We start from the raw sequence: 18,815 nt of genomic DNA, 5'->3' as shown, positions 1-18,815 counted from the left end.
AAACAGTTGCCCCGCTGCCCATCCGTCCACCCCCACCGGTCAAGAACCTCCTGGAGGGCGAATCCCTAGACCTGACCTGCGTGGCCACTGGCACTCCAACGCCGACGATTGTGTGGCGCCTCAACTGGGGTCATGTGCCCGAAAAGTGCGAGTCCAAGAGTTTCGGCGGCACCGGTACCCTCCACTGTCCGGACATGAGGCGCGGCGATAGCGGTGCCTACTCCTGCGAGATCATCAACACCCGGGGCACCACCTTCGTCACTCCCGACACCATTGTGACGGTGACGCAGCAGAGGACCGATGTGTGCGAGGCTGGGTTCTTCAACATGCTGGCCAGGAAGGCAGACGAGTGCGTCAAGTGCTTCTGCTTTGGCGTGGCCACCTCCTGCGATAGCGCCAATCTCTTTACCTACGCCATTCAACCCCCAATCCTGTCGCATCGCGTGGTTAGCGTGGAGCTAAGTCCCCATCGCCAGATTGTGATCAATGAGGCGGCTCCTGGACAAGATCTTTTGACCCTGCATCATGGTGTCCAATTCCGGGCTTCGAATGTCCACTTTGGTGGTCGGGAGACACCCTACCTGGCTTTGCCCACGGAGTATATGGGTAACCAGCTGAAATCCTATGGAGGTAATCTCCGATACGAGGTGAACTACATGGGCAATGGACGACCCATTAACGGACCGGATGTGATCATCACCGGCAATCGCTTCACCCTCACCCACCGGGCACGCACCCAGCCGGGTCAGAACAACAAGGTGAGCATTCCCTTCCTGCCGGGCGACTGGCAGAAGCCCGACGGTCGCCGGGCCACGCGCGAGGAGATCATGATGATTCTGGCCAATGTGGACAACATACTCATCCGGCTGGGCTACCTGGACAGCACTGCCCGCGAGGTGGATCTGATTAACATTGCCTTGGACTCGGCTGGATCCGCGGACAAGGGTCTGGGCAGTGCCTCCCTCGTGGAGATGTGCACCTGCCCGCCTGGTTACATTGGCGACAGCTGTGAGACCTGTGCCCCCGGCTATGTACGCCAGCCTGGTGGACCCTGGCTGGGACACTGTGTGCCGTTTACTCCCGAGCCCTGCCCGGCGGGCACCTACGGCGATCCGCGACGCGGTGTGGCCTGCAAGGAGTGCCCATGCCCGCATGGCGGCAGCAACAACTTTGCCAGCGGCTGCCAACTGAATCCGGATGGTGATGTGCTCTGCTCCTGCCACGAGGGCTACACGGGCAAGCGCTGCGAGAGCTGTGCGTCTGGATACCAGGGTGATCCTCTGGTGCCCGGAGGCAGTTGCCGCAGGATCCCCGACTCGACTTGCAATGTTGATGGCACTCTGAGCATTAATCCCGATGGCAGTTGCCACTGCAAGGACATGGTAACCGGCGACAAGTGCGACAGCTGCAGGGCGCAGAGCTTCCACCTGAACTCCTTCACCTACACCGGCTGCATGGAGTGCTTCTGCAGTGGCCTCCAGGTGGATTGCAGCAGCAGTTCCTGGTACCGCGACCAGGTGTCCAGCACCTTTGGTTCCTTCCACAACCGCGTGAACCATGGCTTTGAGCTGGTCAATGACTACACCCGCCCGAATCCCGAGGCGTTGCCGGTAGCCTTCTCGGAGGTGCACAGTGAGCTGAGCTTTAGCGGATCGGCGGATCATGGTGGTGACACCTTATACTGGAGTTTGCCAGCGGTTTTCCTGGGCAACAAGCTGACCGCCTATGGAGGCAAGCTTAGCTACACCCTCAGCTACAGTCCCCTGCCCAGTGGTATCATGTCCCGGAACAGCGCACCCGATGTGGTCATTAAGAGTGGCGAGAATCTGATGCTCATCCACTACCGCAAATCCCAGGTGAGTCCCAGTGCGGCCAACACCTATGCGGTGGAGATCAAGGAAAGCGCCTGGCAGCGCAGCGACGGCCAGTTTGCCAATAGGGAGCACGTCCTGATGGCCCTCAGCGACATCAAGGCCATTTACATCAAGGCCACCTACACGACCAGCACCAAGGAGGGATCCTTGCGTCAGGTAACTTTGGACACGGCCACCACCACGAATGTGGGCACTCCGCGTGCCTTTGAGGTGGAGCAGTGCCGCTGCCCCCAGGGCTACCTGGGACTCTCCTGCGAGACCTGCGCCCCCGGCTTCAAGCGTGACCAGGACTCTGGACTCTACCTGGGTCTGTGTGTGCCCTGCGAGTGCAATGGTCACTCCAGCCAGTGCCATGGCGAGACGGGCGAGTGTGAGAATTGTGCCGACAATACCGATGGACCCAATTGTGATCGCTGCGCCGCCGGCTATGTGGGCGATGCCACGCGCGGCACTCCCTACGACTGTGAACCGGACACTAGCATCTATCCGCAGCCGCCGCGTCCGCCACCTGGAAACCAGACCGACTGCAGCAGGTGGTGCCATGAGGATGGCACCCAGACCTGTCCCGATGGCTACTGCCAGTGCAAGCCCAATGTGATGGGTGATCAGTGCGATCAGTGTCGTCCAGGCACCTACGGTCTGTCTGGACGCAATCCCGACGGCTGCAAGGAGTGCTACTGCTCCGGCCTGGGCACCCAGTGTAGCTCCGCCAAGCTGTACCGTCAACAGATACCGGTGGACTTTATTCTGACGCCGCCGCTGCTGACCGACGAGAACGGCGACATCGAGGGCGATGTGTCGCAGGATCTGAGACATGACCTGGCCACCAATATGTACACCTACTCGCATCTCACCTACCTGCCCAAGTACTGGAGTCTGCGCGGCAGCCTGCTGGGCAACCAGCTGCTCGCCTACGGCGGCCTCCTTCAGTACCGCCTAGTGGTGGAGTCCTACGGCACCTACCAGCCCGGTTACGATGTGATCCTTAGCGGCAATGGCTTGAAGCTGATATGGTCGCGCAGCGACGGGGATTCCGAGGCCGAGGCATACAGTGTCCGCCTGCACGAGGACGAGAACTGGCAGCGCAAGGATCGCGGCTCGGCACGTCCCGCCTCCCGTTCCGACTTTATGTCGGTTCTGTCCAACCTGGAAGCTATCCTGATCCGCGCCACGCCCAAGGTGCCCACCGAGCGTACTTCGATTGGTGACATTATCCTGGAGACAGCGGTGTCCGTGGCCATGCCCGGTGCCATTCATGCCGCCGACATTGAGGTGTGCCAGTGCCCGCCCGCCTACACGGGCAACTCCTGCGAGGTCTGTGCCCCGCTGCATTATCGCGACGCGTCCGGAGTATGCCGTCAGTGTCCCTGCGAGGCCGCCAACAGCGAGTCCTGCGGATTGGGAGCCAGCGGATATGTGCAGTGCAAGTGCAAGCCGCGCTGGAAGGGCGACCTCTGTCGCGAGATCGGTAAGTGGAGATGTACACCCTCTACACTGACCCTACATTATCCACACATCCACACACCGCTCTCCCCACTATACCTACGCTCACACACACAGTGGCCCCCTCGCCCAGCTCCTCCTACATACTCGCACCAGCTACAGGGCATATACTCTCTCCGAATAGCGTTGCGGGGTATGCTGTAGTCGTGTAGATGTATGTAACAGGCGGAGGGAAGCCTCTCCTATCCCCCATAGTCTATATATATGCGCTCTCATGCCCGCTCAGAGGTCGCCGGTGAAGACCAGGTCACTTTAAGATTCATTCATTTGGGATCTGTAAAGGTTACAGCCGAACTTTCTGGTATGCTTAACTCTCTTAGCCCAAGGAGTGATCTTATAAAATTTGAAGTTATTTGTTAGTAACAAAGTAATAAAATATTTAGTAACTCGGGAACTATAGTACCCATAACCAAACCCCTTTGAAATGTCCGTCTTTAACAACCTAAGGAAAAAGTTTGGAATGCTTTGGTAATAACAATGAATACAAAAATCCATAACTCGGGAACTATAGTAGCTTCAGCCGAACATTTTGGTATGACAGACTTTATCAACCTGAAAAGTTATCATACAAACTTTCAAATGCTTTGGTAAGAGATAAGTGAAAAAGATTTTATAGTAATTGGGTTTGACCTTGAGCAAAGAGCGATTCTGAGCAGATGGCATCGCATGATCGGTGCCTACCGATCATTCAGTTCTTACCTCTTTTATTTACTTTCTCCTTTCTCTCGGACTTTTGTTTTTGTCATTCCTCCTACGCCTCCTCTTCTCCCCCTCCACCCTCATCATCGACTCTGAAAACTAATTAAAATTCGATATCGAAAATATGAAATCAAATCAAAAACCAAACAAATTGAATCTGAATTTGCAATCACCAACAACAAACAAACATCCTCCCATCCATCCACATTCTAGACACATCGCCCATAATTGAAGATCCGCCCAAGAAATGTGAAATTCGCTCAGACTATCAGTTGAATATCGCGGAGAACGAGACAATCTCGTATAATGACACGCTGCAATTGTATAAGAACAACAGAAACATAGGAAATATAACCAAGCTGAGCTACCGCTGCCGAGGTTCGCTCCATCGAAGTGGTCACAATGCCGCCTACCGTAGCTTTCTGTCTCTCACACAATCACCTATACCAAAAAAAAAAAAAAAGAAAAAATTAGCACAACCCCTTAAAACTCTCTCCTAAAAGTACTTCTCCAGCTTAGATTTTTGTGTAGAGCTCTGTGTCTAAAAACCACAAAAGTGTAGAGAAGATTTGCTGTAACTGGGATAGCTCCTGTCTTCTCCTTCTCCCTCTCTCCTTCTATCTCTCTACGTATATTATATATTATATATCTGTGATCTTTCGGTGATCTAAACCTAGCTAGTCTGTCACCATGTGTCTTAGTACTTGTCTCACTCAAGTAGTTGTTGTTGCCGGCGTAGTCTTCTTCGTTCTCTGTCTCTGTGTGTATATTATCTGTTATATCTTGTCCTGCGATCAACGAAAGCCAAGGACAATTGGCCCAGAGGAATCTACCATTACTCGTAGCGAACTAACCCGAGACTCTGTTCACTGTGTCCCCTTAGTATCTTACAGTGCGTTTCACTGCAAAAGGTTCAGACTTTAGGTCAGAACGAAGAAGGTAACCCCTTTTTCAGTACTAACCCCATGTCTCCTACTACACTGGCCGACAAAGTTTTAAATAAATTAAGCAATAAACTATATATATAATATATGAAATATAAATCCAATTTAATATCTTAAACAAATTTTGTGTAAATAAAAAAAATATAGTAGTTGAAAAAGAATACCAAGTTGCCTTGCCAAAAAGCGCACTATCCTTGTGTCTTTTTAACCTCAAACCCCCTCCCCCACCCCCTGAGGGTCAACCGGAGGCAACTCCAGACCCGATAGTAGTGCCGATCTCGTCGTACCCCCTCCCAATATATAGGTGTCATTAAACCGCAACCACCTGTCACTAACACCTTACCAAAAACAAGGCCTTACCCAAGCCGTAAGGATTTGTGTATTATTTGGGAACATTCTTGGTTAACCGAAAGCCCTGTCCTAATCCAAAACTTTTTGTACTTTAGACAATGGCATAGCTCCAACCCCGACTGATAATGACTTCAGCCAGATTATTGTGTCCATTTCCAAGCCTGAGATCACCATTGTGCCTGTGGGAGGATCGCTGACCCTCAGCTGTAGCGGCTACATGCGCAGGAATAATGTGAGTATTGGATACTTAAAGGGGTTTTGTAATGGGTTAAATTAATTTTTGGTATTGTTAGGATCCTGTCTATGTGAGCTGGCACAAGGAGAGCGGCCACATGACCCAGGAGTCCGAGGTTCGTGGAGGAACGCTGCATTTGTACAACCTGAAGATCGATGATTCTGGCACTTACATTTGCCGTGCCGTCAGCAATGACACCGAGAATCTGTTTGAGGATCGCATCTCCATTACCATTACCAGTGAGTTTTAGCATTTATTGTTTTCTTTAATTTTTTTAATCTGTAAGATTAACAATTAAAAATAATTTATAAAAATGCCTACGCTTAACGAAGGATATGCCAAGGAAATGCTGGCACGCTATGGTATTTCAAGCTTAGATTTACCACTCTTTCCTTTTTTTTTTTTGAGACCCTTAACCCTCTAAGCCCCAAAAGTGCCTTAAGGCACTAATTACTTTTTTCACAATTCTTTTTTTACGTTTAAATATTTTTTTAATATTTTAAAGTGGCTTTAGAGGGTTTAAATTATTTTTTATATATACTTATCCCCCCCCCCCACACACAGCTGAAAGCCAACGCCGACCCGCCCAGATTGTTAACCTGCCCAACCATGTTACCTTTGAGGAATACCAGCAGAATGATATTGTTTGCGAGGTGGAGGGCAATCCCAAGCCCACGGTCACCTGGACGCGCATCGATGGCCAGGTGGATGCCCACTCCCGGACCTATGGCAACAGTCTGATCTTTGATTCGCCACGAAAATCCGACGAGGGTCGCTACCGCTGCCAGGCGGAGAACAACCTTAACCGCGACGAGAAATATGTCCAGGTGTATGTCCAGAGCAGTACTCCGCCGCCGAGTCCACCGCGAGATCGTCTCTACATCCAGCCGGAGGAGCATAATGGCCAGCCCGGCGAGTCCTTCCGGCTCACCTGCCAGACCACAAGTGCGGCCAACCTAAGGTACGAGTGGTCCCACGAGGGTTACCCACTGACCGCCTCCGCTTCGCGCAACATCTACATCAATGGCAACTCCCTGGAGGTGCTGGATGCCAGCGATCGCGACTCTGGCACCTACACCTGTGTGGCCTTTGATCCGCGCACTCGTCGCAACTTTACTGCCGATGCCCGTGTCTATATTGAACCGCGTCACCAGCCGCCCAGTGTCGATGGGTGAGTTGCCACCAGGATGCCAGGATCTGTATTTGATTATTTTTTTATATTTTTATATTTTATTTATATCCATAGGGTCGGTGCCGTGATTGTGCCCTTAGAGGAGCTGATTGTGGTGGAGCAGGGTCGCGATTTGAGCGTCACCTGTGAGGCCAGCGGCTCACCGCGTCCCTCTGTGAAATGGACCAAGGTCCATGACCAGATGGCCAACAATGTCCATGTCAGCGGCAATGTCCTCACCATTTATGCAGCGCGTCCCGAGAACCGCGGTCCCTACTCCTGCATAGCCGAGAACATCCATGGCTCTGATCAGTCCAGCACGATTATCGACATTGAACGTAAGTGGTCAGAGGTCCGGTAGCTGAAATATAACCCATAACTGTACGATATAGACATAGCTTTTTGTCTAGCTATGTCTGGCTAGTTGTGGTCAAAGGGAGGTCGCTTTTGCAGAGGGTTAAGGGATCTATTTCAGAGGATTTCAGGGAGTCATTTCACGAAATAAAAGTCTAAAAAACAAGTTATAAATAAATTAAGAAAACTTTATAAAAAATTCGTAATAAATCCTTTAAAAAACAAACCTTAAATCATCCTAAAAACTCATAAAAAAAAGTACATTACATGGAATGATCCCCTTAACTCTGGCCGTAAGCTTCTGTGACCTCCCCTGACCTCAGCTGACCCTAAGCCCCGTAACTTTCTCTCTCTTAATCTCTTTTTTTCTCTTTGACGAGCAAAAGATCCCCAGCTAACCATAACTTTGCTCTCTCGTCTCTCGTCTTGTTGTCTCTCTTTCTTCCCCTTAAATACACTGGTTTTCTTTCTAAAAAAATTTTATTTCTATCAAATCCTAAACCCTGGACCCCCCATGAACCATTAATTTTAATTAAAAAAAAAAAACAAACAAAAAACACACACTTAGTGCACAAGAGTGGAGTCGGTAATAAGACAGGTCCGCACAATCTGATCCTTATACTAATCGGTGCCACCACCATCGTTTGCTTGTTTGCAGCTCGGGAGCGGCCGAGCATTAAGATAGAATCCGAACCCATCCAGACCGCCTTGGTGGGTGCCCAGGCGTCGCTCTATTGCACAGCCACTGGCATACCCGAGCCGACCGTGGAGTGGGTGCGCGTTGATGGCAAGCCGCTATCCGCTCGTCACCGCGTTGAAGGTCGCGGCTATGTTGTGTAAGTAATCCCATCAACACTCGATACACTCATAAAAATGTTTACCTAAAATCGCCCTAAAACCAGTTGGGAATCATAAGCAAACACGTACGGTATGTGTCGCACCAAATTTTAGGGCGACTTCGCCCTGGTGTCATTAAGGAAGAAACTGAACAAAGAAAATCAGAAAAAACCTCATAAATCTGGGGAAAATAAAGCCTTAAATCCTTGGAAACTTTTTCTTAATTCTAGAAAAATGTTCTTAGTTTTAGGACGATTTGTTTTTTATTTAGAAAAATATTTTTATGAGTGTAGATCCTGCTTAAAAGATTCTTTTCTATATTAAATACTATTTACTCCTTCAGGTTCTCTGACATTATGATGGACGATGCCGGTGACTACGAATGCCGTGCCAGAAACGAGGTGGGCGAGGCCTCTGGCGTTGCCACCATAAGCGTTGTGGAGGCACCGCTGGTGGTGATCACTCCTTCCGGTGACCACATTCGTCTCACCGAAGGCGATGAACTGCATCTGGAGTGTGTGGGCAGCGGCTATCCCGATCCCTATGTGACCTGGACTTCAACAGTTCCACATGCCCACAATGCGGTTGAATCACTCGGCAGGCAAAACCAGGCCGAGATCCTTGTGTATCGTGTTACCCAGGCCGATGCTGGTATCTACACCTGCAAGGGCTCCAACGATGTGAGCACCGATGAGCGCAGCGTCCGTGTTGAGGTCAATCCCAAGCGCGGCGATGTGGGAATACGTAAGAGTTTTTCGGATAAATACATCTTCCACTTGTCTCTCATTGTTATCTCTTTTTTTTTCCTAGATGACGACGACGATGGCCATAATCAGGGACTGGATCCTGGACAGCTTCAGCCCCCACCCCGCATGGATCAGCTACAGACGAATATCGGCGACAATGTGACCCTCACCTGCGGCATTTCCGCCCAGCTGAATCCACGCTGGGAGCGTGTCGATGGCACTCCATTGCCTAGCAATGCCCACATTATACGCAACAGCCTGGTGATCGTGTACGTTCAGGAGGAGAATTTGGGACAGTATCGCTGCAGCGGTGTGAATCCCGCCGGTCATGTGGTCTCCTTTGTGGTGCGGGAATTGGTACAGCTGCCCCTGCCCCAGATTAGCTTCTACCCGAAGATACCGCTGAGGGTTGAGGCCGGACGCAACGTGGACATATACTGTCAGGTGACAAATGCACGTCCCGAGGATGTCTACTGGAGCACCGACAACGGTCGCCCACTGCCCAGGTAACTATCAATATTAAACCTTGATTTTTATACCATTTAAAACCTTGATGAAATCCCCGCCAGCTCTGTACGCATTGACGGCAATGTGCTGCGTTTTGATGCCATCACCCCAGCTGATGCCGGTGGCTATCGATGCACGGCCTCCAATAGCTATGGCAATCGCACCGAGACTGCCCAGGTGCAGGTGAAGCCACCATACTACCAGCCGCTGCCCCAGTCGCAGGTGACCCAGGCCCGCGAGGGCGATAGCATTCAGCTGCGCTGCACGGCCACCTCGCAGTACGGCGTCGAGGTGAATGTCAATACCCAGGTGAGCAGATTTTATACTACTCTACTTGAGATCTTTTTGTAATTATTCTTGGCCATTTTCCAGTTCCGTTGGCATCGCGAAGGCGGCGAGCTGCCGCACAATGCCCGCCCGGACAGCCAAGTGCTGATCCTTACCCAGCTACGGCCGGAGGACGAGGGTCGCTACATCTGCGATCAGTACGATATGGCCAGAGGACGCAACCTGCCATCTAGCTCCGTTGATTTGAAAGTTATAAGTGAGTAATCCTTGGCGGTGTTGGGTCCCCGGTTTCTCCCCACCCCCCGCAGTCAGGCTCCAGGCGAAAGTGCGCCCCCATCTCCCATCTCTTTCTCTCTCTGTCCCCCTCTATCGAACCCTTTAAAAATTAAAAATTATGAAAAAAAAAATATATAAAAATAAGATGAGGCAAAAAAACCGAATCCCGACCACCACAGCCCCCAAAAATCGAAAATTAAAACTCAAAAAAAAAATATATATAAATATTTAAATATTACAAAACGACAGAAAAGAGGATAAATTTTAAAAGACAAAAAAGTTTGAAAGGAATTTTCCAGACTAGGCTTTGTTTAGCCCCTGTTAGGCCAGCCCAAAAAATTAAATCAAACCCAAAGAAAATATAAATGCTTAAATAATAAAATTTTAAAATTTTAAATTTTTAAATTTTTTAAGTTTAAAATTTTAAAATTTTTAAAATTTATAATTCTTAAATTTTAAAAACAAAAAAAAAGAGGATAAACAAGAAAAACTTCAGAAAAAGTTTGAAAGGAATTTCCCCAGACTTTAGGCTTTGTTTAAGCAGGTTTGATCGTTCGCTGATTTTACTAATTCACCACTCTATATATATAAACACACACCTATATATACTATATATACTTGAATACGCCTATATATATAAAAACAATTCACATCAATGTACTTGTATTTGTTAACCTAAGCTTAAAACCGGCCGAAAAACAAGCTAATTAGGCAGAGGAAATCAACAAAAAAAAATCAACAAAAACCAAACAAAAAGAAACCTGTAAATATGCAAACGGAAATTGTCATTTTGAACAAAAAACAAACTCTATGTCTATGTATGTATGTCCCGCACTGTAGGGAGCAGGGTTTTCCGGGTTCACACACACACAAACACTCTGTATATAACCAAAAGCGATATATATATATATCGATAATATATCGATCATTGCCAAATACTTTACACACAAGACACACTTTGGTGAAGAAGTCACAAACGAAACTCGGCTCCCGATCGTGTTAACCTATATATATGTAGATATATATATGCATGCAAAGTCAAAGTCCCAATTCCAAATTCTCTTTTGCATAACGTTTTATATATTTTTTCGAAATTCTAGAATTTTAAGCTCTGCAAAAATATATATATATTTACGAAAACCAATATTCTTTTGAAACTTGATAAACCTTAAGATTAACCAAAAAATGGCTGCCAGAGAAAAAAAAACAACATAAACATTGCTAATACGATACACCTAAGTGAGAAATAAAACATAAAATTAACATTAAAAACTTGCACAGCGAAACTGTGTGAAGCAAAAAATTGTAATATATTCTTTTTATTTACTTTCAAAGGCCCTTGCAGTGACCAAATGAAATATACATATTGAATTAATTTTATTTTTTAATTAATTAAATTTATTTTTTTATTAATCAATTTATTTATTTATTAGAAATTCCTAGTGCCACATATATATTATTTTCCTAAAATCTAACAACTGAATTATATATATATAAATATGTATTAAAGTGTTGATCCGATTTGACTTAATTTAATTTAAAATAATATTATTTCTAAATAGTATATTAAGGCAAACTGCAAGGGTATTTCAAGCTTCGGTTTTCCGAGGCTCGTCTTCTTTTTATGTTGCTTATGTTTTTTTTTTTATTAACAAGCTTTTGTTGGTGTCGGCTGTCCCCATCTCAACAGAGAGATACTGTATCTTTACAGGGTATTAAGTACCTGTTAGATTTAGTTCTCCTTTATGGTTATGGGTTATACTATTGTCTACTGTTTGTTTGTGTTTTTGTGTACAAATAAAAGTGTAAATCAATGACGAAAGTTAATTAACTAAGATAAGTCACTGCACAAGCTCTACCTCTCTCTTTTGTTTACATATTTTCAACTCTGTGTTATACTATACTCTACACTCTACACTCTACACTCTACACTCTACACTCCACTCTCATCACCTGAATTGCACTGAAAAAAAATAAGAAATACAAAAGAGAACAGCACCAACGTAACTGTAAATAATAATTTCAAACACTCTTAATTTTGTCCTTTTGAATCAGTTAAAATCAGTCAAACAGTCAGCAGTCAGTGAGAGGTCTTCCAGACTCCAGAATCCGAGGTCTATATACATATAGCTTTCGCAGAGATGTTACGAGATGTTTTTGTTTTAATTTTTTGCAAATGGAACAAACACATTAATTAAAACTCATAATTTATTTCTTTCTCTCTCACGCTTTTCTCTCTCTCTCTCTCTCTCCCACTTTCTTACATGTGCGCTTGTTGAAATATATATTTTTAAATTTACCTTTGATTTGACTTGACTTGAAAAAACACTGTCCTTATATGAAAAAAAACAAAACACAAACAAATTTAATGGTATGGCATGCAACTGCAACACAATGCAACTCGATAAACCGATCGATAAATCAATCAATTCAACGATAAATCAACGCCTCAACAATCGAACCACCAACAAACCACGAATAAAAAATATCGAAAACAAAAAATCAACCAAAATATATTAAAACATATTATTAAAAATGTATAAAACTAGGATACAACCCGAACCCGTTCAAGGGCCACAGCCCCAAAGATATGCCCTGCATGTTTCTGTTTATCTGTACAGGTGTGTTACCACATCCCCAGCCGCCCAATCGAATCTAGAAATCGCAGCGAGCCTTCCTTATAAACACAAATTTATCGTATATCCTTACATTCTTTTTGTTTTTAAAATTTTTTGTTTATTATTATTATTTTTTTTCGTTCATTATTTTTTATATTATTATTATAATTTCTGTTTTCGTTTTGCATTTGTTTTGTATTAATCTAATGATCTTGAGAAATTTGTATTATGTAACATACTACTGCCTAACCCCTAGAGCAATAGAAGTTTTATAAAAAAAAAAAAGAAAATCCGAAATAATACACATAAAAAAAAACCTCTACGGTCAATTTTTATAAAAAAAAAAACACAACCCTCCATGAACCAAAAAACCCAAAATCCACTAATCTATAATCCGTGATTTTATTAAAAGAGCACTCTCCTCTAGTCTCCAGTCTCCAACCTCCAGCATGTGTGTGTGTGGAGATCAGTAACTTACGTAGTGTTACCTGGGTTTAGGCTAGACCCCCCCCCCCCCCTTGGTTTTTTTATACCCATCCTGTACATATACTTTATAGCCAGGTTGAGGTACTAACTTCCAACCGATGGGCTTTTAGTGCTGAATGTGAGGCTGCATATTCTTGGCTAATTTTTTTATTTTGTGTATTTCCTCAAAAAATACCACAAATATTTATAATAATGGAAATAATACAAATTAATTACAAAACAAAACTCATTATACTGAAACCTACCGTTTAAAAACCGAAATATATATCGCTAAAAACAAAAAAAAAATAATACCGAAATGTAAGCAGACTTCAAAAGCGGCAAGCTCGCGCCCCCCAAGCACTTGACCTCCGGATCGGCTGCAGTGCGTCCAGTGCCCCCATCGACCGTCGCTGCATATGCGTGCCAGCCCAGCGACTTCAAGTGCGTCTCGCATCCGCACACCTGCATCCGGGCGGGAATGGTGTGCGATGGAATCTACGACTGTACGGATCACTCGGACGAGTTCAACTGCATAGCCGGAAGCAGGGGCAAGTCGTCGGCGGGCGGCAGTTTCAAGCGCTGGAAGAAGGATCTCGGCAGGAGCCACAGGACAACAAGTGGAGAAGATGGCCAAAGGAACAGGATCAGGAAGCGGCATCTCACGGAGCTGAAGGGCAGCGGTTGGTCCCAAGTTTTCTGTCTCTACACCCCAGCACTGCAAGCGTACTCTCCTGCTCTCCCTCTCTCTCCCCCTTTATGGTTTATGATCCTTAACTCAACTGTACCTCTTTTTGTCCTGTTCCTCTCACCTTTCTGTTCCCCATCAATTGATCTCAACTCCAACCAGCTGTAACCCTTATTCCATTTCCTTTTTTTACTTGAACTCAACTGTACCAGTTCTTTTAGTATCTTCCATCCCTCTCCTACCTATCCTTGCCATCCTCTTTTCCTTTTCAATATTTCCTATTTCCCACTCTTTCTCTCCATCCTTCGCTGTCTAATTCTCCCCTTAATGCTCGTGGGTGCACAAAATCGTAGAGTTGAAACGATTGCAATTGGCACTCAAAGGATAAGGGCTTATCGATATACCGATAACCGACCAGCGATAATCGATCAACAACAAACAGCACCAATTACAAAGCTCCATAAGGATGCAATCCAGAAGCAACGGCGCACGCACTCGATGGGTTTCAAGTAGCTTAAGACGTAACCGTAAACGAGATGAAAGTAACCCCAAAAAGTAACGATAAACGATAACCAAACGATCAGCCATCGATCGATCGTATAACCTAGATACTTTTGCAGCATTCTTCAGGTTTCGGCTATATGTATATATATAAATATGATCTGCATGCGCCAGGCTATGGCTACGATGTGTTACTAACTATAGCTTGTAACTAAGTCTAGAATCTCTTAAAATTATTGTATATAACACAGAACATTCACACACACACACACATACACATGCTCGCACACAGTCACCCGATAAACGATAGATAGTAATCGCCTTTTTGTATAATATATATATATATATATATATATCGATAACTGTAGCAAATACCTTTGTATGTGTATTTTTGTGATCAACAAACCGGAAATGAAACATCTGCGAAATTATAGTGGTAACCCAAATCCCAATTAGATTTGTAGAATTCAAAGAAAAATCAAAAAAATTAAAAAAAAAAACATCGAAATAAATACGAGTTAAAAATACCAATCTAAACGAAACCATTCGTAACCCCACATTAATGCGTGTATTCTGTGTGATTCGATCCGTAGAAGTATTGAGTAAATGTAGCTCCATCAAGTAGTCCCCCCAATCTCACCACCTAGTCCCCTCTTTGTCGCTCTCTCTCTTTCTGTCTCTCTATGTATATCATATATCTTTATGTATTGTCTAACTAGGAAACCAAATTCAAAAAAAAAAAAAACGAAAATAAAACTAAAACAAAACCAAGTGCGATATGGATTCGAAATTATATCGATTTTGTTGTTGTTAATTGTTAACTTTTGATCCATGACAAAAATCGAAACTAAATCGATTATTTCGATAAGTACATCGATATTTTGTTAATTTGTAACTTTTGATCGATGACAAAAATCGTGAATACATCGATTATTTCGATAAGTATCGCCATTTCTCTGTTTGAAACCACACTTTTTGACATGTAATTTTGCTAACTGTTTTTCTCTCTCTATGTATTTTTTACTATCTTATTCCCATTTCCATGGCTCACTACAAAAACACACTACAAACACACACTATACACACACCCTACACACCCACATACGCCACACATATATACATGCACCTTGCACTTGTAAATTGTCGCTGAATTGTGAACGTTCCGCCGACCATCCTTCGTCCTTCGTCCGTTGCCGTCTGTCTCTGTGTGTGTCCCGGTGTCGGTGTATCCTGCAGCGGTCGGCCCCGTGCCTCCACCGGTGCCCCACTATCCCGACTACCTGCCACCGGCTCGTCTGGACCCGCCAGAGGAGCGTCCGCGGGACTATAGCCTGAAACTGGACCAGCAATCCTCAAATCTGCGCGTCGGCGAGTCCACTGAAGTGGAGTGCTACTCCTCCGATGACACCTACACGGATGTGGTCTGGGAGCGGGCGGACGGACAACCGCTCAGCAATAACGTGAGAGTGAGTATCCTCTCCACCAAGTTCAAGTTTTTCCAAGATTACGAGGATCTCGAATTTACAGCAAGCGGGCAACCGCCTGGTGATCAGTCATGTGGATCCCACCGATGCCGGCAACTATGTGTGCAAGTGCAGGACCGACCAGGGAGATCTCTATACCACCAGCTACGTCCTGGAGGTGGAGGATCAGCCGCATGAGCTCAAGAGCTCCAAGATTGTCCATGCCAAGGTCGGAGGCAATGCCCAGCTGCAATGCGGTGCCGACGAGAGCCGCCAGCCAACATACCGCTGGTGGCGTCAGTATGGACAACTCCAAGCCGGACGCAGTCTGGCCAATGTAAGTCTTGTCCTGGGAAGCTTTTTGTCTATAATCATTAACCTTTTTTTTTTGTTTTTTGCAGGAGAAGCTCAACCTGGACAGTGTCCAGGCCAATGATGCTGGAACCTACATTTGCACCGCCGTTTATGGCGATGGCGAGACGGTGGACTACCCCAACATCCTGGTGGTCACCGGCGCCATACCCCAGTTCCGCCAGGAACCGCGCAGCTACATGAGCTTCCCCACCCTTCCCGACTCCTCATTCAAGTTCAACTTCGAGCTTACCTTCCGCCCGGAGAGTGCTGATGGGCTGTTGCTCTTCAACGGGCAAACCCGTGGCACTGGAGACTACATAGCCCTCTCCCTGAAGGATCGCTATGCGGAGTTCCGCTTTGATTTCGGCGGTAAACCCCTGCTGGTTCGTGCCGAGGAGCCTTTGGCCCTCAACGAGTGGCATACAGTGCGCGTGCATCGTTCCCGTCGCGATGGTTACATCCAGGTGGATGAACAGCATCCGGTGGCCTTCCCAGCTCTACTCCAAGTGCCGCAGCTGGATCTTATTGAGGATTTGTACATTGGCGGCGTGCCCAACTGGGAGCTGCTCCCAGCGGAGGCGGTGTCCCAGCAAACCGGATTCGTGGGCTGCATCAGCCGGCTGACTCTCCAAGGACGCACCGTGGAGCTGATGCGCGAGGCCAAGTTCAAGGAGGGCATCACCGATTGCCGGCCCTGTGCCGAGCGCCCCTGTGCCAACGATGGCGTCTGCCTAGAGAGTCAGACAGAGCAGGCCTACACTTGCGTCTGCCAGCCTGGGTGGACGGGCAGGGATTGCTCCGCCCGCGGTGCCCAGTGCACGCCGGGCGTGTGCGGTGCCGGACGCTGTGAGAACACCGAGCAGGACATGGAGTGCCTGTGCCCACTGAACCGGACCGGCGATCGTTGCCAGTACATCGAGCACCTGAGCGAGTCCAGTCTTAATTTCAAGAACAACAGCTATGCGGCCTATGGAACGCCAAGGGTCACGCGCGTCAACATAACGCTCTCCGTGCGTCCATCCAGCCTGGGTGACTCTGTGCTCTTGTATGCGGCCGAATCGAGCCTGCCCAGCGGCGATTATCTGGCGCTGGTGCTCCGCGGCGGTCATGTAGAACTGCTGATCAACACAGCCGCCCGTCTGGAGCCGGTGGTAGTGCGTTCGGCAGAACCACTGCCTCTCCACCGCTGGACTCGCATTGAGCTGCTGCGGCGCCTGGGCGAGAGCATCCTGCGGGTGGGCGATGCCCCAGAGCGCAAGGCCAAGGCTCCGGGCTCAGGACGCATCCTGTCACTGAAGACGCCACTGTTTGTGGGCGGCTACGATCGATCGACGGTGAAGATTAACCGGGATGTAAACATCACCAAAGGCTTCGATGGCTGCATCACTCGGCTATACGATTCGCAGCGATCCATTCAGCTGCTGGCGGACATCAAGGATGCGGCGAATATCCAGAACTGCGGCGAGCTGAACGAGATTGGTGGCGGCAACGGGGACAGTGACAGCGATAGCGATAGCGAGCCCATGCCACCGCCATTGCCTGAGATACCAGATCACCACCGCGATGGAGATGAACTGCAGCCATATGCAATGGCACCCTGCGCCAGTGATCCCTGCGAGAATGGCGGCAGCTGTCGGGAGGAGGAGCAGCAAGCCATTTGCTCCTGTCCCCTGGGCTTTAGTGGCAAATACTGCCAGGAGCGTAAGTTTAATAGAGTTTTTAATGCAGAGACCTAAAATTAATCCTTGAATCCTAATCCAGATATTCAAGTGGGCTTCAATGCCTCCTTCCGGGGCGATGGCTACGTGGAGATCAATCGCACTCAGTTTGATCCCGCCATTGAGCAGGAGTACAGCTCTGTGGCCATTGTCTTTACCACCACCAAGTCCAATGGCTTGCTGGTCTGGTGGGGCCAAAAGGCCGGCGAAGAGTACACCGGCCAGGATTATCTGGCCGTGGGCATTGTCGATGGCTATGTGGAGTACTCCCTGAGGTTGGATGGCGAGGAGGCGGTTATACGCAATAGCGATACCCTTGTCAATGACGGAGCTCGGCATATTGTGATTGCCAAGCGGGTGGACAACACAGCCATGTTGGAAGTGGATCGCATTCTGCACTCGGGCGAGACGCGACCCACTCTGGTGAAGAAGATGAAGCTGCCGGGCAATGTGTTTATCGGTGGGTGTTTTTTTTTTTTTGCTCCCCCTCTTTTTGGTCCTTTTTTGACTTTCCGTTTGACTTAAAGGTGGCATTCCGGACATTGCTCGGTTCACGGGCAACCGCTACACGCAAAACTTCACCGGCTGCATTGTGGTCGTCGAGGGCGAGACCGTGGGCCAGATCAACCTGAGTCCAGCCGCCGTCAATGGAGCCAATGTCAATGTCTGTCCCGCGTAAGTATTTTTCAGTTATCCCTTTTCCAGCCTGCCTCCTTGTTGGCTATGCCCCTGACTCTAATCCCCACCTGCCTTGGTTTAGTCTGTGGCATCCCTCTAGCCTCGTCTACCAAGAGATCGGTGACGACATCGATGTGGATTTGGACACGGCCTGGGACCCAAGGGACTCCAGCGAGGCTGGCTTCTTTGATGAGCTCGATCAGCCGCCGCCGGTGCATATCTTCTATCCGCGTCCCAAGTTAATCGCCAGTCGGGCGCTATCGTTGTCATTATCCGTATCAATATTACTATACCTGGGCCCATCGATAGGGCTTTTGCTGCCCGCTCCCAGCTAGGCCTGTTTAATCGGAGATCGGTTTAGGAATCGATATCAAACCTGATTGAGCAGAGTCTCTAGGGAAACCCCCTCCTATCCCTTAACTTGTAAACGGATGTGGAACTGATCAATAATCGATATCGATATAAGGATGTCTTGGTTCCATATCCAAATAATCCTTGAACAGATATGATCAATAATCGATATCGATACAAGGATGTCTTGGTTC

At 47.3% G+C, this 18,815-nt stretch overlaps 1 protein-coding gene across 20 annotated transcripts in view; it reads left to right on the top strand.

Annotated features, from left to right (window-relative positions):
- trol (terribly reduced optic lobes) overlaps nucleotides 1-18,815 on the top strand; it is a 94,235-nt gene that overhangs the window by 73,309 nt on the left and 2,111 nt on the right. For 17 of the 20 annotated variants that reach the window (XM_070288152.1, XM_070288150.1, XM_070288164.1 and 14 more), the window contains 17 exons: nucleotides 7-3,342; nucleotides 4,290-4,454; nucleotides 5,467-5,603; nucleotides 5,665-5,845; nucleotides 6,171-6,777; nucleotides 6,853-7,115; nucleotides 7,790-7,967; nucleotides 8,312-8,712; nucleotides 8,779-9,220; nucleotides 9,284-9,530; nucleotides 9,594-9,765; nucleotides 12,335-12,406; nucleotides 15,294-15,523; nucleotides 15,585-15,857; nucleotides 15,922-17,575; nucleotides 17,636-18,052; nucleotides 18,120-18,267. In XM_070288152.1, the coding sequence (XP_070144253.1) occupies nucleotides 7-3,342; nucleotides 4,290-4,454; nucleotides 5,467-5,603; nucleotides 5,665-5,845; nucleotides 6,171-6,777; nucleotides 6,853-7,115; nucleotides 7,790-7,967; nucleotides 8,312-8,712; nucleotides 8,779-9,220; nucleotides 9,284-9,530; nucleotides 9,594-9,765; nucleotides 12,335-12,406; nucleotides 15,294-15,523; nucleotides 15,585-15,857; nucleotides 15,922-17,575; nucleotides 17,636-18,052; nucleotides 18,120-18,267 (8,923 nt within the window). Of the gene's footprint in view, nucleotides 1-6; nucleotides 3,343-4,289; nucleotides 4,455-5,466; nucleotides 5,604-5,664; nucleotides 5,846-6,170; nucleotides 6,778-6,852; nucleotides 7,116-7,789; nucleotides 7,968-8,311; nucleotides 8,713-8,778; nucleotides 9,221-9,283; nucleotides 9,531-9,593; nucleotides 9,766-12,334; nucleotides 12,407-13,197; nucleotides 13,860-15,293; nucleotides 15,524-15,584; nucleotides 15,858-15,921; nucleotides 17,576-17,635; nucleotides 18,053-18,119; nucleotides 18,268-18,815 lie in introns of those variants that run through there. The other 3 variants (XM_070288153.1, XM_070288151.1, XM_070288165.1) reach the window with 3 other exon arrangements.

Source organism: Drosophila kikkawai, chromosome X (assembly GCF_030179895.1).
Source record: "Drosophila kikkawai strain 14028-0561.14 chromosome X, DkikHiC1v2, whole genome shotgun sequence".
NCBI lineage: Eukaryota > Metazoa > Arthropoda > Insecta > Diptera > Drosophilidae > Drosophila > Drosophila kikkawai.
This window is presented reverse-complemented; position numbering and strand designations above follow the sequence as displayed.